Genomic DNA, 21,525 nt, shown 5'->3' with positions numbered 1-21,525 from the left:
GTGGGTTTCATGACTGAGCAGCGAATTGAATCCAGGTCTCCCGAACTGCAGTCCAACACTCAAACCACTATGCTAAGCTACAAAGACCTAAGTCAAATACTGAATTCCAGCCACAGCTCAAAAAAATAATTTCCCCAGGCTCTGCTAACCATGTTGTTCCCTCTGGGTGCACCTATGCTGTAGAAATAATACAGTTTGACACCGCTTTAAGTGCTGTGGCTCCATGCTATGGAATTCTGGGATTTGTAGTTTTATAAGGCGTTTAGCCTTCTCTGCCAAAGAGGTCTGGTGTCTCACAAAGCTACAAATCTCTGGATTCTGTAAGATGGAGCCATAGCAGTAAAACTGTATTTCTACAGTATAGATGCACACTCTGTTTGCAATGGCCAGCCTGTGAATCCTATTAGTCTTCTAGCCAAAACAACCTCATCCAGGCACAAGAAAAAAGTATGCAGGCTTGGGGAAACCTCAAAGCATTTAAAAGTACAAAGAAAAATTAACTGGGGAAAAAACACTAAAATGAGGAATGAGGGCACCAATAACAGTCCAATGGGAATTAAATATGGGTGTTGACTGAAAACTAGATTGGGGGAATGGGAAACCAAGAGTTCAGGAACAGACTTAAGTGTCTCATATGCTAAATGCCACTTCACGCTGCAAGATTTTGGTGCAATCCCCAATTATAAAATCGCATAGATCAAGACACGGCGACAGGCAGACAGTAATGACAGTGAGAAAATAGGTTAAAAGGGAGACAAGAAAAGTAGCTCATGTAAATTAACCAGGCAGACACAACTTCCAAAGGAAATAAAACACTATGTTAAAAGGATGTCAGATGGATCTCCTAGGGCAAGATCACAAGGAATTTCTTTGTTCTGCCATGTTCCTACCAGTGCTGTAATGAAAAATTTTGATTTGAAAGTGTATCTAAAGATAAAGACAGACAGACAGACAGACAGAAAGATAGAAATTGAAGACAACTGTATTGGTGTACTGAAAACACCTCCTCCCATTCTATCAGTTTCATAATCTCCACTTTAAAGTTAAGGGGTTTCACTTGCACCTTCACAACCAAGCCACCTCACAACATAGTTTTTTGTGGGGGTTTTGGGCTATGAGGCCATGTTCTAGAAGAGTTTATTCCTGACGTTTCGCCAGCATCTGTGGCTGGCAACTTCAGAGAATGCAAAATAAGACAGCAAGTTCCCAAGGCAATATTGTTCTTGGAAACTGCATCTGAGTTATGAGGGAAACTGAAGAACCAGCATGGTGTCAGGGTTTGAGAGTTGGAGTATGACTATGGAGACCAGTATTTGATTTCTCACTCAGCCATGGAAACCCACTGGGTGACCTTGGGCAAGTCGCACACTCTCAGCCTCAGAGGAGGGCAAACACAAACTCCCCTTGAACACATCTTGCCAAGAAAACTCTATGATTCACCTTAGGGCCACCATAAATTGGAAATGACTTGACAGCAACATAAGAAAAAACAAGGAAGCCAGAGGGGGGTGGTACATGGTTTCTAAATCCATGTTCATCAGAAAACCCTGACACTTGGATCCTCTGAGCCCTGAAAACGCTATACCACTGGATCCCACCAAGCATGCCTGAGAGACAGATGTTGATAAGAACAACAATGTGAAGTCAAAGGCTTTCACGGTTAGCATCCATAGTTTTTTGTGGGTTTGTTGAAGATGCCAGCCACAGATGCTGGCGAAACATTAGGAATAAACTCTTCTAGAACATGGCCGCATAGCCCGAAAAACCCACAAAAAACTAAGAACAACAATATTTCCTAAGATGTTCTTAAAAGGATGGCTAGACTGCTCCAGAAGGTGGTGTCTCTTTTAATTTAATGCAGCAATGCTGTCCTCTTCAAGCATTCAATATAGCTTTTAAACCCAAATTTAATTACAGCCCTGGAGTCCATTTATTGAGTTCTGGAACAAGACAGTGCCAACTGGGAATGTCAGACACCAAGTACTGGCCCTGATCCTATCCAATCCATCTAAATTAACACAAGACTGAAGAGACTGTTTGTTACCTTAGACATAAAAATATATACATTGAGAGCTAAGACACAAACTTTTTAAACAAATTCAACTGGCTTTGGACAGAGAAATAACCAAGGAAAGCCCAAGATATTTTGCTGGCTGAGCCTGACCAGCAAACAGCAACCCTCTTCACACAAACACAAAGACACACTATTGTTGTTGTTGTTGTTGTTGTTATGTTTACCAGTACAGAGACTCAAGGCAGCTTGCAAATCTAAAAATAGTCCAAGGCAAAACACTATAAATATGCAAAATGCAAGTTTAAAAACAATTAACCAACTCAAACAATTAAAAACATTACATTATTCAAATTTAAAGTTTAAAATTATTTAAAACAAAAAACACAGTCTCAGACACACAACACTGAACCTAGTATTGAAAGCTAGCCAATTGTTATTGATACATCAGCCAAGGTCTCCCATAAACACCATTCCCTACATTTAGCACTAAAAACACAACAATAATAAAAAATGGCAAAGAGCCTTGTCACACGTTAAAGACCAACCAGTTGTCTTTGGCATATTCCTTTGGGGAGTGCAGCCCACTTGATCTGTAAGGCCACAAAAGGTTGTGCCAAATAAGCTATAACCCAGAATAGTTGTGTATCTAAATGGTGACCAGGATGAGCAAAGATCTGGAAGCCATGTCTCATGGGGAATGCTTTAGGGAGCTGGGTATGTTTAGTTTGGGGAAGAGAAGACTGAGAAGCGACATGACAGCTATCTTTAAATATCTAAAGGGATGTCATGGAGAAGAGGGAGAGAACTCATTTTCTGCAATTGAGAAAATGAGAGAACTCATTTTCTCAGAATTAAGAAAATGAGAGAACTCATTTTCTGCTATTGAACGTGTTGGTTCAAATTGCAAGAAATGATCCCACTTAAACATTAGGAAGATCATTGTTACTGGAAGAGCTGTGTTTGACAGTGGAACAGATTGCCTCAGAGGGTGACGAACTTTCCATCTTTCGAGTTCTTTAAACAGAGGTTGGGTGGGTATCATTCAAGAGTGCTTTAAGTTGTGTATTAGATGGCCTTTGCGGACCTTCCAACTCCAAGAGTCTATGATTATTTAGAACCAGTTAGGCTGATTCTTGACTGTTTGGTCAGAAATACAGGTATCTTTCTGAAACTCTTGTAAACTGTCCTAGAACCAGCCTGGATATTTTAAGCGTTTCTCAAGAGAACAGGACCCAGAAAGATACAGGGGGGAAATATCCTGAACTAAATAGAAGGCTCAAAAATCTTGGGATTTTTAATGTATTCTCTTTTAACTGTATCTTGTTTTACTGATGTAATCTGCTTGGATTCCTAGAGATTAAGCAGAATATTTAATAATAATAATAATAATAATAATAATAATAATAATAATAATAATAATAATTGTTTGCCTTTAGAATAGACATTGCAACAGGGATAAAAGGGGAACAAAGGTTTTATCTTCTTGTTGTGCATCACCTTCAGAAGACCTCTAGACAGATGTTGGACATCTCTGAGCCTTGGATGTGTTTTTTTAAACAGCCAGTGGCATCACTAGGATTTTTGTCACCCAGTAAGGCAACTTATGGTGTCACCCCTATGGGGGGGGGGAACTACCTCCAAATTGCAGATCTGCAATATATGTTGTCTTATTTTCTACACACAACGCAGGTCTCACGTGACTTAGGCATCTCCAATGCCTCACATTGCAACTTGACTAAGATCATGATCTTTACCATGCCTATATGCAGAAAAATAAATGGGCAAGCTTGATCTGTTCAAATCTGCTTCTTATGACCTGGGAGAACTTGGTCTAACTACTTCCAAGAAACATATTTGAGGTAGCCATCTTGGGGCATATAAGCAAAGTACAACAACATCCAAAAATTCTCAAAGTAACGATACCTTTAATCAGGCAACCAAAGTCACAAAATACATGATGCAAGCTTTTGAAGTTCTACTGGCTTGTTCTGCCAAGGACATGATAGCAGACCTGAGCAGAAAAAGAAATAAATAAATCCGGCCTCCCCGGCTGAACTCCTCTTGCAAAGTTTCTCCAAAGTCAACCAGCTTGGCCATGGAAACCTACTGGGTGACCTTGGGCAAATCACACTCTCTCAGCCACAGGGAAAGGCAATGGCAAACCCTCTCTGATGAAACGTGCCAAGAAAACCCTTAGGGTGGCCGTAAGTCAGAAATGACTTGAAAGCACAAAACAACATCATCATTTTATAAGGAAATAACAAGGTTCAAATTAAAAGTTCTATTTAAGTAAGTTCAATACTTAGCTCAACACGTGTTGGTTTTACACATGAAAATGTTTGGGAAGAGGAGGAGAAGGGATCAGAGCCTTCAAGAACCACTTCCATAATAAATTCTGAATTTGGATAGCTCTTTTAAAGTTCAGAATAAGACCTAGAGCAGATCCACTGCTCCACTGACATGACAACCATCAGGCAGCATTGGAAAAAACAATTCACTACTGGGGCTTTGTAAGTCTGGCTGAGAAGACTATTACAGCATTTCTACCAGCAAGAGGGAGAATACTGTTTTACTTTATGAAGATGCATGTTTTACTGCCCAAGGGATTGTTGTCAGCATTAGTGTAAACATTGTGCAGGTAGCTGGGAGGACATCAGTGTTCATTATGAACCCATCATTCATACAATGGGCTCCTTCATATATATTTCAGCAGTTCTCTGTCCAGCTCATCTGCACAGCAGACAGTACGTTTTCAAAGGATTTCTTTCTTGGCTATAAAAGTAACGACAGGTTCATACTTCCAGCATCCTCTGCTCCACCGCAAAAGTAAATCTGTCATGGCTTGGTCTGCTCTTTGCCATTAAGCCCATTGAACCAAATCAATACTTCCCTCCAAATAATAAATGATTCATCCATGTAACTATCAATACAGAGCCACATAAATCTTAAGGAAAAACGAGTTCTCAGCAACATGCCAACATTTGTGGAATAGCGGGGATAGAGGTTTTAAAAATTACTTTTGGGGGAAACACAAATCCCAGAATCCCCATCAGCATGGGGATTCTGGAAGTTCCAGTCCATAAAGGCAGGCTTTCTGAGCTCTGCATAAGGATGAGAGCTATCAAGACAGCTAAGGGATTCACTCTTTCTTTCCTGCAAAAAGTGACTCTACTGTACTGCATTAAAAAAGGATGACACAGTGATGTTTGCCCAGAAGAAAATCCTGTTAAGTTCAATGGGGCTTACCTCCCAGAAATGTGCTTAAGTCTGCAACCCCCAATCCCATAAATCAATGGTGCCTGAGGTCTGGAATTGCTTTTAAGATCATTATTCTCAACCTCACAGGAAAATGGAAGCAAATATCCAATCCCTATGAACTCATCTTCATTCTGGAAAAGATATGGCTTTCATTCTAACATATTTGTTAAGCACAGGGTCAACAGACTCAGCTCCACATCAAGATCTGTAAATAAAAATTCCCATTTGCCCTTCCAGTGGCCAGCACCTGATTTGTAAAACAAAAATGCTTCCTGCAAGATGACTTCTGTTTCCTCAGATTGGCTGATGATATTATGATTTAATGTTGGCTCAAGGGCAAACTCAATATGAAACCAACCTTTCCATAGTTTTTTTGTGGGTTTTTCGGGATATGTGGCCATGTTCTAGCATCTGTGGCTGGTGAAACATCAGGAATAAACTCTGCTAGAACATAGCCATATAGCCCGAAAAACCCACAAAAAACTATGGATGCCAGCCATGAAAGCCTTTGACTTCACAACCTTTCTATGTTTCGATGGAGTGCTCTCCCACATAAGTGTGTAGAAGACTGCTAACCTGAAATGCAATTCTGTACATGTCTAATCAGAAACAAAGCCCATTGAGGGCCATATTTTATGTTGGGGTCATATTGTTGCACACTCTGGCAAAGGCAAAGAAAGACGATCAAAAATACCAAGATATGACCAAGTATTTGCGTGTATTCCTTGCCTAAGAAAACCCTATGAAATCCATAGGGCCATCATAAGCTGACAGGTAATGTGAAGGCATGTGCACACAAATAAGTGAGAGGGCCTAATTACTCTAAAGGCACCAGATCCCATTTGATCCTGAAAGTTAACCAGAGTTAGCTTCGATTAGTACTTGGATGGGAGACGTCAACCAATCCCAGGTGCTGTAGGCTATATTTTGGAGGAAGGACCTGGCTAAACCACCTTGTCTAAGTAAACCCTATGAAATCCATGGAGTTGTCTTAAGTTGACAGGTAACCTGAAGACAAATAGACACACTGAGCACTGAGTTTAAGGTGCTTAGACTGATTCAGTCTAGGAAGCCATGGCCCAGAGTTTGCAAAGACCAACCAGAGCGGATCATGACCTGGGTCTCTTGGAAGGTCTCTTAGGTTGGCACAAGTCAAAGTTGACTTAACAGTATACAATAACAAAAATATTGGTTGTGTTATTCTAGTACTCAAGGAAGAAAAGCACCTCCCCAACCTCTCACCCCACAAAGCAGGGGGGACACCCTATAATAATGCTTCTAAGCCCCTTCTGTTACAAACTAGATTCAGGAACAGAGGAAGAAAATTCACAAGAGAGAGAAGGGGAGATGAGAAAAGCAGAGCGGAATCCAAATGGCTAACATTGTTTAGCTTAAAACAGATCTGCTTTGACACTGGGGTGTTGCATATTCTAGTCCCTGGGCCAAGAAGATGCACATCCATTCTCCCCTAATCCATTTCTCATTGATCTCATTTGCCTAATAATTTCTTCTATTCAGCTGGTGAATCAGGAGAGCCGAAGGGTGATCCGAAACAAGGCGAAGGGTACAGCAGTGGTGGCTGGAATGGAGAGTGACAAGCACAGATGAGAATCAGTGCAGGGTCCTTGGTGAAGAGGCTGGCACCTCCGCAGCTTGTGTCAAGGGCTCAATCAAACTGCTGGCAGGAGTGACACTCAGGCTCAGCGGCCACACAAGTGACCCCACAGAGATTGCTAATGATAGCAAAACCTATGCTGTCCTTCAAATGGCCTTTTCCAGTACTTAGTAGTGCCCAAGATAGGGACAAAAGAAGGAGAGAAGGGACCCAGAAGTGTTGCACATCTACTTCACATATTGCCTACGAGCAAAGGGAGGTGGAAGACTGGAGCCTTGTGAAAACAGCCAAAAGAAAAGTATCCCTTAAAGGGGGAAAGGGGATGCAGTGGCTTAGTGGTTAAGGTGCCAGTTCCGATGATCGGAAGGTTGGCAGTTCAAGGCCCAAGTGCCCCATGATGGGGTGAGCTCCTGTCATTAGTCCCAGCTTCTGCCAACCTAGCAGTTCGAAAGCATGCAGATGCAAGTAGATAGATAGGTACCACTTCTCAGTGGGATGGTAACAGCGTTTGGTGTAGTCATGCTGGCCGCATGACCACCAGAGCAGTCCTCAGACAATGCTTGCTCTTCAACTTAGAAACGGAGATTAGCACCACCCCTACAGTCGGTTACAACTAGACATTCGACTAGACTACCTTTACCTTTACAGGGGGGAAAGGAGAAAAAGAGGGCACAGATTTGCGATGGAAAACTGCAGATGCTCGCTTGATGTGCAAGAATAAAGTTTTTGGGAAAGAGCTGTAATTTTAGGGAGAAAGAAAATCAACTGGAGAAGTCTCGGGATACTTGGTTACTGTAGTGTGCCTTCAAGTCATTTCCTAAGGCGACACTATCATTTGCAAGGGTTGTTCAGAGAATGTTTGCCATTGCCTTGCCCTGAGACTGAAAGCATGTGACTTGGACAAGGCCACCCAGTGAGCTTCATAGGCAAGCTGGGAAAGGAAGCCTGGCCATTTTTGACCATCTCCATCCTCACAAAGACATTTTTTTGAAAACATTAATTTTAAAGAACTACCATGTTGAGTTACTTTTTTTTTTTTTTTTTTTAAAAAGGTCTACATCAGCTTTTTAAAATAACCTAATCAAATTCAATAGGACCTACTATCAGGAAAATGAGTGCATTCTTTTGCTTTTGTCATGTGTCTGATTTATGGCAACTCCATCCTAGGGTTTTCTTGGCAAGATTTACTCAGAGGTTTGCCATTATCACCTTCCTCTTAGGGCTTTACCACATGAGGTTTGTTCTTGCCACAGTCACACTTGTCAATGAAAACAGAATTATATGTGTTTGTATCCACCACATCCTTGTGTGTCTTCGCAATCACACAACTGCTGCCATTTCACTCTCTTCCTGACTCCCCCTTAACCCTGAATCTTTGCCCTATGTCTTACCCTGTATACCTTCTGTTTTTAAATTTTGTTTTCCCCTTTTCACCCAATTCTAGAACTCTGCTATTGCGATTTAAGGGCTTGGGAATAGCAAGAGGGAAATGAGACAGTTGGAAGGAGAGGAAACTGATACTACGATTGCAATAACACAACTGCCCTGGCAGCGATGTTTTGCATCTAGAAACTACACTGATCCCTCTACATTTGCTGGGGTTAGAGCCACAGGATCCCCATGGATGTGGAAAAACTGCAAACAACAAAAACACTGGCCTGTTACAGACTGCCAAAATAAAGCTGCTTGCGGGGTCTCTTTGGAGGTATGCTGTTTAAATGATGGATGCATCTTAAGATTCCAGAAGCTGCACCAAAGCTGCACTCCAGTGCTTAGGAATGGAGTGTGGCTTTGGCACAACCTCCAGACTCTTAGGACCCATGCATCATTTAAATAGCATACCTCCAAAGAGACCCGGAGCAGCTTTATTTTGGCAGTCTGTAACAGGCCACTATGTTTTTTACCTGAGAGAACTTCTCTTGAGGAATCTCTAGGTCTTCCAGTGCAACTCTGTGATCAACATCTGCCAGACATTGATCGCAGAATTACACTGGCAGAGCTACAAATGCCTAGTGGAATGTTCTCTCCAGGAATCTCTAGATCCTTCAGTGCAACTTTTGGATAAAGTTATCCATAGAGTTGTGCTGGAGAACCTAAATAATCCTAGAAAGAACATATTAACAAAATCTGTGAATAATCAAATCCGCAAAAGTCAAATCTGCAAATGTGGAGGGATGAGTGTAGTGTGATTGTGAGCTCATTGATGGGTTTTCCCCCATCAGTGAAAAGGAAGACCCTAACCTGGCTTGTAGCAGCGACAGGTCAAGAGGCAACATCATGCAATAGGTATCACCAAAGCCACTTTTTTTCTGGATCAAATCTCTGTTTAAACGCCATGTGTAGTATTCTCCTTAGTCTAAGGGAGTGTGACTTGCCTAAAGACACCCAGGAGTTTCTAGGACCAAGCAAGGATTTGAAGCCTGGTCTCCAGAGTCCTAGTCCAACGCTCAAACCACCACACCATGCTGGCCCTCAACTATGTGTAAACTGTACATGCAACACAAAAGAGAAAATGCTTTAAAGTTTGAAAGCAAGCCTGAATCAATGAGATGATTAGGTTCTAACTCAAAACAGAGATTTTTTTTAAAGGTGAGATTTTTGAAAAAAATAGAGATCGTTTTTAAAAATCAAAGTGATTATAGCTGAGGAGTATATTTTACCAAAAGTAGCTACACTTCTCCCATGAGCATAGATGCCTAAGGAAACTAACTAGTGACTGTTGATTTAAAGAGACGCCTTGGGATTTTCTTGCTCAATTAAGCTATGGCATTCTCAAGAACTGCCTACACAAATTCAGTTTATTTCTGGATGGCAAATGAAATGGAGTTAGCTTTACAAAGTCCCAAATCAGACTGTAGTTCAGAAAGGCAGGGGAAAGGAAGTGAAAACAAATCCAGCTATAACAATGGCTGCATCCACACTCCAGGAATAATAATAATAATAATAATAATAATAATAATAATAATAATAATAATAATAAATTTATTTGTATCCCGCCCCTCTGAGAACAATTGGGGTGGCTAACAAAAAATTACAGAACATATAAAATCCCTGGTACCCTCCCCTCCTAAAAAAAGTATTAAATCCAATGCAATATTTAAAAAACAAAAAACAAAACAAACAAACAAACAAGTTAAAAACTGACCAGTTTCACACCACTTTAACTTCCCCAGCTCAATGCTATGGAATTCTGGGAATGGTAGTTGGTTGTGGCACCAGAGCTTTCTGGAAATGTCCCTAAGAAAACAGATTTGGAGAAGGAAAGAAAAGTGACGAACCTCCGAGTTCTGGGGTCAATTTTCTGCCTCAGGGACCTTCGAAGGACTGCCTCGATAAACAGCAGCAACAACAAAAGCCCACAAAATGAAATCAGGAATGGTTAAAAGTGCACTTTCACATTTGAAACACTGGTATTTTAAACATTGAATAATGTCTCTGTGTGAGAGAGAGACCTAATTTAACAAGTGACTCTCCACCAATTCATCATTTTTCACTGGAAAATCGTTGCTTTGCAGTTGAGGGGTTCTAAGGATTTTGTCCTATGTGAGTCTGAATGAATCCTTGCAGGTTTGAGTATTTATTTTCTGGCTTGCTTGCAGTTGGAATGCAAGACACAGAGAAAGAATAACTGCATCTACTCATTTGCCACCTTACCTTCATGTTATCTGTTAGACCATGATAAGGAACCCCCAAGCCATTTCTGCTTCTGGCTTGGTTTACAGACAAGGTCACAAGTCACTGTGATGGAAGGCCACTTTGCAAGGTGCCGGGCCAGCTCTAATCCCTGTCCTACCATCCTTCCTCCAGCTCCATTGTCTGGTTGGCGCCATTAATCTCCTGCTCTGACAGACATGGGATGGGGAAGAGAGTTCATCCGAAGTGCATGCCGTTGGTGTCTTCTGTGCTATGACACTGGTGATATAAAACTAAGCCATGGGTTCTGCCTTTCACCAGTGGTGCCTTGGGGCTCCCATGCCAGCAGGACCAATGAGTCTGTAGCAGGTTTTACTTTGAATTTTAAAGGCACTGCCCAAGATGCTGGCAAAAACTGATGGGAAGTTTTATACCATTTTCATCCCACCAAAAAACAAAAACAAAATATTTTTCTCACCCTCAAGTGCCTTCTAGGGAAAATGGGCACATTCTCTCCATGTTTTGGGGCATTCCTGGATCGCTAAAGGTGTGTATGTATGTATGTATGTATGTATAATATATATATATATAATAAAACTTTTATTTATATCCCGCTTTTCGTAATAAAACAATCAAAGCGGCTTACAGCATAGAAACATTCTACATACAATACTATGTATTACAATATCCCCTCCTTAAAAAGGAATTAAACAAGTACATTAAAACTGCATTAAAATAAACCATTAATATTATTACATAAATGATGGGTAGAATAGTAGGATGATGCCTAGTATGTGGGAGTAATTATTTTATGGCCAAGTACTTATTCAGGAAAGGCCTGCCAGAAAAGATCCGTCTTGACAGCTTTTTAAAAACTGTCAAAGGCGCGTTACAGACAGGCCCGTGAGGTGCCGTCATCGCGCCGTCATTATGCGCGAGCGGAGGCACTTCCTGATGCGCCTTGCCCCTCGCGCGTAATGACTACGTCAAAATGGCAGTGCCGCATATGGATGGGCGCCACCGTTTTGACGTAGCAGACCCTCTGCGTCTGCACGTCGCACGGAGGAAGTGATGGCGCAAGTGCACGGCTAGCACCTCGTGGAGTCTCTTCCGGGGCCCAGGAAGGAGTGCAATTTTCGCGCTCCTTCTTTGCTGCATCCAGGAACCGCGCAGTTTGGATGCTGCGGTTCCCGGACGCAGCAACCAGCAGTGGCGCAAGACTGCCCCTTCTGGGCCGTCTGTAATACGCCAAAGTTGGTAATTTGACGGATCTCATCTGGCAGGCCATTCCACAAACTATATATATATATACACACACACACACACACACATATATATATATATACACACACACACACAGAGAGTGTGTGTGTGTGTAACAGTTTTGCAAAATAAATTGTTTTGACCCTTGGAGGTTTCCAGGGAGCCACCATGGTGCAATGGTTTGAGCCTCAAAGAACGACTCTGGAGACCAGGATTAGAATCCCAGCTCAGTCAGATACATCCATTGGGTGACCTTAGGCAAGTCACACTTTCTCAGAATCCTCTAGCATTGAGCCAGGGCAGTTAACATGGTCTCAAACTGGATTATTTCTGCAGTGTGTTCTGGACCAGGGTCTTACTACTCTGGTTTCCCATTTCACATAGTAGATAAAATGATGCCTTGGGAATCCCATAAACAAAAAAGAGAGAAGAAATGGCAATACCTATTTGCCCGGCTTACAACCCAGCACTGGTTATGAAGTACCTTGCCTCTGCATCGGCACTTGGAACAGTTACTTTCTTTGGACAACAACTCCCAAAATCCATCAGGGAATTCTGGACATTAAAGCACACACACAAAGGAACTTTTCCAAATGCTGAAGGATGCATGATTTGCTCAGCCATCGTGACTAATAATAACTGCGGATGACTAATATCCCCTGTGAATTTGACTAATCCCCCTTTAAACTCATCAGAGCCAGTGGCCATAATCACAGCCTGCAACAATGAGTTCCATGAATTAATTACACATTATGTAAAAAATATATTTAAAACCCCAACAAAACCTAAATTGTGTTTTGATTTAATCAACTGACAGTAGACTGCTTTCAATGGCCTGGAGTTCTAGTCTTACAGGAGTGGGGAGAAAACCAGAAGAAAATCCACTTCCGCCATGCCACTTCTCATTTTGTCAATCTCTCTATTGTGCTCCCCTTTAACCATCTCAGCGGTATGGTACAGTGGTTAAAGGAAAGATCAAGCTTCCAGCCCTCAGGAAACTGGAACTTGGTGATTTGCAGGAATCGCAGGCGCGTTACAGACGGCCTATGAGGCGGCTTCGTTACGCGCAAGGGGCGGCGCTTCCTGACGCGCCTTGCCCCTCATGCGTAACGAGTGCGTCAAAATGGCAGCGCCCTATACAAATTATGGACTTTGGTCTGCCACCTGGACCTAAGTAGCCCAGGGCTCCACAGGTGATAAGGAGCTATTCAAGCCACTGAACTTACTTGGGGGATAGGGTTCAGCATTTTGCACACCTCCTTTAAATTTCAAAATCCAGAGACATTCACTGCCCCTCTGACATGATGTGTCTAACTCAACAGCTGTAGAATTCAAAGATATAACCATGTTATAGAATCAGTACGTAGAGAGATCTTGTAGCACCTTTGAGACTAACTGAAAGGAAGAAGTTGGCAGCATGAGCTTTCGTAGACTTCAGTCTACTTCCTCAGATGTATTTGGTGGAATGGAAGCCAGGTAGAAACATACATGTGCCATTGGTTTGTGAGGATGTTGTGTCTGAGTTAGACTGAACATTAGGAAGAAGCCCACTCTGCCAAAGTTGCACATAAGCATTCAAGAGAGCCACTTATTAACAAAGGAAGGAACTTCAGTGCCATAGCTCCTTACTACCAAAAATTTGAGAATGAGAGCCAAACAAAAAACGAGAGAAGGAAACAAAGGTGTGAGCATTGCACTTAATTAAACAACAAAATCCAGAATTCAGCCAAATCCCATTGCTGTTCCAAAGTACAGTTGAACATTTGAATGAATGGAATTTATAGAAGTGCTTATTTATAAAATCCCCATTGATTTTATGAGTCTACTCTAATGGATATGACCAATTGGGTTCAGGCCAGAAGAGAAGACATACCAAGACCAATGCTGGTCAAACTCTGGACCTCCAAATGTTTGGGACCTTAGTTCCCAGAATGCCTGCTGTTGGTCATGCTGTCTGAGACTTCTGGGAATTGAAATCCAAAACATCTGGGAAACCAAACTCTGAGAATCATTCACATAGAGCAATTTAAAAAATGGTTGGAGGATTCTGGGAGCCATGGTTCTAAAAAAGAAACTTTCAGAACCTAATCTCATTGGCCCCCAAACATGCAAGAAGCAATTTTATGTTCAAAATCTGGATGAGCTGCTTGGGAGCAACCCCCATTGAATGCAGATACTCACCACTGAGTAGACTAGCACCAGATTGCTTCCAAACTGAATATCTTTTGAGTCAGGTTGTACATTTATTTATTTATTTCATTTATATCCTGCCTTTCTCCCTGGAGGGACCCTTTGTGAGATCTTTTAAACAAGGAGTGTATCCACACTGCAGAAATAAAGCAGTTTGACACCAATTTAAGTGCCATGTCCTACAAAATCCTGGGATCTTTAGCTTGGTGAGGCACCAGACAGACCAGGCTGAATACATAACCAAACTACAAATCCCTGGATTCCACAGAATGGAGCCATGACAGTTAGGGTGGTGTCGCAGGCTTTACTTCTGCAATGTGGCTAAATCCTAAGATGTGGGTTTTTTCCTTTCCTCCCCCCCCCCCCCCCCGTTTTTGAACTTTTTACATTACAAGACTCACATGCTCAACCAAGTGCATATTCAAGAGTCAGGGCAGTTGACTTCATGAGTTTAAATGGCAGGAAGGTCTCATAGCCTTTCCTTGGTGTGTGCCAACTCAACCAGCAGGCAGCATTAATTTCTACCCTCCAAACTTCTCCCTTCTCTGAAAAGCTTTTGCTTTATCTTCTAGGCAGTGTAACTGCAGCATGCGTATAAGCATGTGCATCATCATTAATAGTTTGCAGAGTGCAATTCTATGGTGTGTTTTGGTGCATTGGGGGAAGACTATAAGACAGAACCCTTAGCCCCCAAATCCAACAGTGATGGACAACAACAACAAGAACTACTTCTTCTGTTCATTTAATTGTTGTGTGCTTTAAGATAACCTTAAGACAACCCTATCATGGGGTTTTCTTGGTCCAATTTGTTCATAGGGGGTTTCCCTTTCCCTTCTCCAAGGCTGAGAGAGTGTAAATTCTCCAACGTCACCCAGTGGGTTTCCACAGCTGAGTGGGAATTCGAACCCTGGTCTCCAGATTCATAGCCCAGCATTCAAACCACTACTGCTCCCTATTATATAAGCAATAGCTATAAATCCACTTCTTCCATACAGTACAGATGATATTAAAGCTTCAAATTATAAAGCATATTTAAACGGTTGTGGGAGTGGGATAGAATGTAATAGGATCCAGAAAGGTGCAAATCATGTCCCTAATTTTGGAGGTTTCTGGATCCTATTACATTCCATCTCATATCCACAACTATATAACTATAAATATAATACTCACAAAAGCTCATGCTAAAATAAAAACCAATTAATCTTAAAGGTGCTATTGCATTCCTCCCTCCATCCCTTCCCCCCTTTTTGTACTGCAAGAAACTAACATAGCTACTTCTTTGAACTCTTCTGGACTACAACTCCCAGAATCCTCCACCCAGGGTCATGGCAACTGGGGAAGTCTGGGAGCTATGGTCCACAAAAGTCAGTCTCCCAAACTCTAATGAAGTCACATGTATTTGATGTCCCCATATTAAGCCTGATTTTATAAATGTCTTTCACATAACCTCTCCCTTCAATTAAAATTTAAAAGCCCCGGATGCCTTTCTTATTTCTTTTCCTGTAAAGTTACTGTGTAAGCCGATCGTAATTAAAATCAACACGACAAAGCCTGCTTCTCAGTCATTTCTTATTGACTGCAACATTTTCCATATTAAAAAAAAAAAACAACCACACACATACACACACCTACAGAAGGGTATTTGCCAGCTGCCTGTGAATTCACCATGTTTGTCCGCACAACCCAGTCTCTGGGGCCAGGTTACTCCAATGAATTAAATTAAAGCTACAGTAATTTCTTTTATCAGGCCCCACCTTCCCTTTTGATAGAATTAAGAAAGCTTTCCTGGGAATAAACAAAGCCTGAATTAAACCCTCTTTTTCAAAACAGCTGTTAAAAAACAGATTCCAGGGATGGAAATCTCAGTAATGACACTAGAGAATAGGACTTGTGAGAGTCCTGTTCTCCAGAATAGGAGAGGAGTGCCACTGATCCTCCAAATGTTTTGGATTAAAACACCCACAATCCCTTACTATAGGCCCCATACAGACAAACCAAAATAAAGCTGCTTCGGGTCACTTTGGAGATATGCTGTTTAAATGATGCATGTGTCCTAAGAGTCTGGAAGCTACACTAAAGCTGCACTCCAGTGCTTAGGACTGGATCATGGCATTGGCACGGCTTCCGGACTCTTAGGACACATGCATCATTTAAACAGCATACCTCCAAAGTGACCTGAAGCAGCTTTATTTTGGCCTGTCTGTATGGGGCCTATAGTTGGCTGGGCTTTGCTTAAGCAGAAATCAAAAAGATCTAGAGGGCCCCTGATTCCTCTGGAATAAGCAGAAATAAAGCTGGTTTAAAACCCTTTCGTGGTAAGGCTGCAATCCTCTACCTGGAGGGAAGCCCCATTGAACTGAATGAGGCTGACTTTTGACAACACAGGTCTGAGTTGTGTTGCAAAAAATGCACAACACCATCCAAAGAGGGGGATCCCCTTAAACTGTGCCCTTTAAGAGGTTTTGGACTTCAGCTCCCAGAAGCCTCAGCCATGTTGGCCAATGGTCTGGGATTCTGAAAGCTGAAGTCCAAAATGCCTTAAAGAGAACCATTTGGGGACCACTGCTCTAAGATCATCACATGCAGAGTCTGGAACAATGGTGGGCAACTGCGGGCTAATCTGCCCATAAGAGTATTATGTGAATTGCTGCAGATCTTTGAACATTCACACTGATGTGAAAATGTGCATCTGTTCACAACAGCTGCCGAATATGCGCAGCTATCCAAAATCCACATGTTCAATAATGCAAACATCCTTGCAGATACTCCTGCACATGCCGGTAAAAACCACCACACCTTTTTCTCTGGAGTTTCAGCAGTTTTTCATTTCCCTTATCCCCAAAGGCCCAAACTCCTATGAATTGTGGATGGCTGGATCATATTCAAATCGACTGCTATGAGGAATATTCTAATCAATGTAGTATTTATTTAATCACATTTCCAATACAGACTAGCCATTCGACAGTTCCAAGGGCCACTTTTAATACCCAGGGCTCCTCCCGGGCACCGCATGGACTACCAAAAATTAAACAGGCTACCCAAAGTGACTGGAAGTCCACTTCTGATTCTCAAAAATGAGTATGTTATGATGTTAAATGGTACAGGGGGGCCTGCAACCTTTTCAAACAAAGAATTTGTTGCACTTGGAGGCTTCTGGGAACAGCAGTTCATCCTCTTTTTTGACCAGCATTTGGGGATTCTCCGGGTGTCAAGGGCCAACGAAACATCTTTTGAGAGATGTTTACAGCTGCTGGGTCATGTTTGGCCCATTCTTGGTTTAAAATGGCTCAACTGTTGTTGTTGTTGTTGTTGTTGTTGTGCCTTCAAGTCAATTTTGACTTATGGTGACCCTAAGGTGAAACTACCATGCAGTGTTCTTGATAAGATTAGTTCAGAGGAGGTTGGCCACTGCCTTCTTCTGAAGCTGAGAGAGTGTGACTTGCCCAAGGTCACCCAGAGGGTTTCATGGCCAAAAGGGGAATTGAACCACAGGCTCCAAAGTTGTAGTCCAGTGCTCAAACCACTACACCACACTGATTAGAAGTTACTATTGGTATACACACACACACACACACACACACACACACACACACACACACACACAGTGGCAGCACAGTGCTGTGGTTTGAGTGTCAGACTAAGACTCTGGGTTCAAATGTCTATTCAACCACTGAAACTTGCTGGGTGACCCTGAGTCAGTCACAGTCTCTCAGAGGAAAGCAATGTCAAACCTCTAAATAAATTTTGGGTCACCATAAGTCAGATTTAACTTGAAGGCACAAAACAATGGAATCAGTGTCATTTATTGTTCTGAGTTTTGGATTAGGACTCTGGGAAACCAGGGTTCAAATCCCCACTCAGCCACAGAAGCCCATTTAGTGATCCTGGGCAGGCCACACTCTCTCAGCCTTAAAGGAAAGCAACAGCAAAACTTTACTGAATCAGTCTTGCCCAGAAAGCTCTTGGATAGAGTATCATAGGTAAGAATCAACTTGAAGGAACACAGTAATAGATATATAAAAACACAACTGCTTTAAGCTAAAGATACAGCAAAACGAACAGCTATGCAACAGTAGGAAGAATATGATAGGCCCTCTTCTCTTCCAAGTTCCAAGAACTTGGGGAAATGTCCAAGGACTTTCCTTCCATAGATATCTTAACCAATTATGGTCAGGTGCACTTGTAGAAAAAGGAACAAGTGGTTTCCTCTGTGATGCCAGGAGAAATAAAGATGGACATTTTTGTAGCCCCTTGGCACCCATTTCCAGTGTAGTCTCAAGAACCAAATGTTGGACCTCTGACTAGTCAATTGCATTTTGGGCACAGCAGATATTCAGATATCTGCAAAAATAAAGCAACCATCAAACAGACATTGCACATGGAGAGATGGCCAGCATGGTGTCATGATCTGAGCATTGGACTAGGACCCTGAGAGACCAGAGTTTAAATCCTGGCTCAGCCATGTGAACCCACTGGGTGACCTTGGGCCAGTCACAGACTCTCAGCTTCGAAGGATGGCAATGCAAACTCCCTCTGAAGACGCTTGCCAAAAAAATCCTACTACAGGTTCTCCTTAGGGTCACCATAAGTTGGAAACGATTTGAAGGCACACAACAACAACAACAGATGGAAGGAAGGAAAGAAGGAAGGAAGGAAGGAAGGAAGGATGGATAGATATAGATATAGATATAGATATAGATATAGATAGATTACGGAAGATGCCAGCCACAGATGCTGGCAGAAAGTCAGGAATAAACTCTTCCAGAGTATCTCCACCTATGAATCATACAGCTGCAATCCTAAGCATGAATATAGTCATATCCCACATATAAAGTCCCCTTGAGTTTCAGGAGGTTCCTGCAAAAGGGGGGTTTAGGGGAATAAGCTCAGGATTGCAATCTTCTTAGGAAGCCTTACTAGGAATGTCAGGGACTTACAATGTAATGTCTGAGTCACAACTACAGAAGTCATGATTCTCTCTAGCCTCTTGCAGTTGGTGCATCAGGTGTGTTCCCAAACTTTGGTCTTTCAGCTCTGGTCTGGACCCCACAACAACTCCCAGAATTCCATAGCCTTGAGCCAGGGCAGTTAAAGCGGTGCCAAACTGGGTTACTTCTCCAGTGTGGATGCAGCCCTAATCTCACAGTGCTAGAAAGCTAGTTCTGAGGCTCTCCAGAGCTTGAGGGAAAGTGACTTGAGGGAAGTACAACTCCCAGGACCACCCCCCTGCCATGCAACTAGCCATGCTGGTGGGGGGATTGTGGACAATGTAGTCCAAAATAAATCCCCCCCCCCCGCAAAAAAACCATCTCTGGAAACCATCAACTTTATACACCACCTTTTCTAGTTTTCTTTAAGTGGAGGCTATCTACCTGGAGGATCCTGGGAGCTGTAGTCCTAAATAGTCTCCTGTCCCAAGCCCTGGCTAGGCTGTTTAGCAGATGCTGGGAATGGTAATGCCAAATAAATTAATAAAGAAATAACATGGGTAATAAAATGGCATAGCAATTGCCAAAGCTCTTCTGAACCCATGAAAGCCTGTGATGAAAGCCATTGGGTGACTTTGGGCAAATCCCACTCTTTCAGCCTCAGAAGATGACCCTGGCAATGGGCAAAGCTCTTCTGAACCAGTGTATGCCAAGGAAACCTCCTGATGAAGCCCAATGGGTGACTTTGGACATGTCACACTCTCTCAGCCTCAGAGGATGGCCATAACAGTTGGCAAGACTCCCCTGAACTAATCCATGCCAGGAAAACCCCTGTGATGAAACCCAGTGGGTGACTTTGGGCAAGTCCCACTCTCTCAGCCTCAGAAGATGTCCATGGCAATGGCAAAACTCAATCTCTATGCCAAGGGAACCTCCTGATGAAACCCAAAGGGTGACTTTAGACATGGCACACTCTCTCAGCCTCAGAGGATGGCCATGGCAAGTGTCAAGGCTTTTGTGAACCATACTGTGCCAAGTAAACCCCTGTGACAAAACCCACTGCCCTCTCTCAGCCTCAGAAGGTGGCCATGGCAATTGACAAAGCTCAACCTCTATGGCAAGGAAACCTCCTTTGGGCAAGTCACACTCTCTCAACCCCAGGGGAAGGCAATGACAATTGGCAAAGCTTTCCTGAACCAATCTATGCCAAGAAAGCCTCCTGATGCCTTTGGGGAAGATGGCCATGGCAATGGACCAAGCTCAGCCTCCCGACTGGACCCAGCGGGCGAGTCCTTGGGCGAGTGGCACTCTCTCAGCCTCAGGGGAAGGAGGCCCTCCTGGCCAAGGGCGAGGCTGACCTGAAGTCGCTGTAGGGATGGATGATCCAGAATCCGGCGGACTTGACCCGCTGCTGCTCCCTCTCGACGGCCTTCTGGCTCCCGAACATCCTCAGGGAGAACTTGTTGACCCCCGGCTGGAGCATGGCCCCGAACTGCCGCTGCATGAAGCCCGCCTGGCCCAGCCTCTCCTCCTCCTCCTCTTCCTCCTCGGGGCTGATCCGCTCCCCGGAGCCACTGCCAGGCCCAGCATCCACTCGGATGGAGGCGGAGGCAGGGCCCGGGGGCTGCTCTTCCTCCTCCTCCTCCTCTTCCTCCTCCAGGCTCCGGGGGCCCCCTTCCTCCCCTCCGCTGCCGATCAGGCGCCGCTCTTCTGCCGGATCGTGCGGGGGACGCCCCTTGAAGCGCCGGCAGTCTCCGTTGGGGCTGCTCCTGGGGCCCGGATCGCCTCCGCCGCTGCTGCCGCTGCAAGGCGCCCGGGGCTCGTTCCCACCAGCGGCCCCCGAAGCAGGCAGAGCCGCTGTCGCTGAAGCCAAGGGCTTGAGCCTGATGCTCCGGCGCTGGGCCTCCGTCTCCGGCGCCTCCTCGGGGCCTCCTCCATCCTCCTCGTCCTCTGGGTCCAGGATGGAGCTGGAGGCTTTGGTCCCCGCTGTCTGCGGAGGGAGGCTGTAGAGGCGCTTCCGCATCGACGGAGGAAGGCGCTCCATGGAGGAGGAAGAGGGAGAGGAAGAGGGAGGAAGGAGGAGGGAGAAGGAGAGGAGGAAGGAAAGGAGGAAGCAGGGAGAAGGAGAGGAGGAAGAAAAGGAGGAAGGAGGGAGAAGGAGAGGAGGAAGGAAAGGAGGAAGGAGGGAGAAGGAGAGGAGCGAGAGCGGGAAGCAAGAGGGGAGGAACAGGAGGAAGGGCAGTTGGAAGAGGAAGGGGGAAGAAGAGAGGGAATGAAAAAGAGGAAGAAGGAGAAGGCGAGAAGGAAAAGAGGAGGAAGAGAGGAGGGGGGCAAGGGCCCGGGGGCGACCTGGGCTGCTGCCTGTGGGGCGGGTGGCCCTCTTTCCTTCTCAGGGGGCTCCTCCGGGGCCCTTCCTCTTCCTCCTCCTCCTCCTCCTCTTCCCGCTGGGCATCCTCCTCCTTCTGGGACCCTCCCGGCCTCTCCCTTCCCTTCTCTCCCAGGAAAAAGAAGGAGATCAGGGGGCTGGGGAGCCTCTGCCTTGCTCCTCTGCCTTGGCCCTTCAGCAGCGCCGCCTGGCAGCCCCCCGGGGAGCCCCCGCAGCTCTGGGCGGCGCCTTCCTCGCG

General features: G+C 44.1%; 1 protein-coding gene across 3 annotated transcripts in view; it reads right to left on the bottom strand.

Annotated features, from left to right (window-relative positions):
* Positions 1-21,001, bottom strand: part of HCN4 (hyperpolarization activated cyclic nucleotide gated potassium channel 4) — a 119,869-nt gene extending 98,868 nt beyond the window's left edge. For all 3 annotated transcript variants that reach the window (XR_006104811.1, XM_042477092.1, XM_042477093.1), the window contains exon 1: positions 20,260-21,001. Coding sequence is in view for 2 of the 3 variants with exons in the window: in XM_042477092.1 (XP_042333026.1) it covers positions 20,260-20,945 (686 nt within the window). In the remaining variant the exon portion in view is untranslated. The remainder of the gene's footprint in view (positions 1-20,259) is intronic.
* Between the last annotated feature and the right edge of the window lie 524 nt (positions 21,002-21,525).

The sequence above is a fragment of the Sceloporus undulatus genome, chromosome 6 (genome assembly GCF_019175285.1).
Source record: "Sceloporus undulatus isolate JIND9_A2432 ecotype Alabama chromosome 6, SceUnd_v1.1, whole genome shotgun sequence".
Taxonomy (NCBI): Eukaryota; Metazoa; Chordata; class Lepidosauria; order Squamata; family Phrynosomatidae; genus Sceloporus; species Sceloporus undulatus.
The sequence above is the reverse complement of the archived record's forward strand: the minus strand, read 5'-3'. Positions and strand labels throughout refer to the sequence as shown.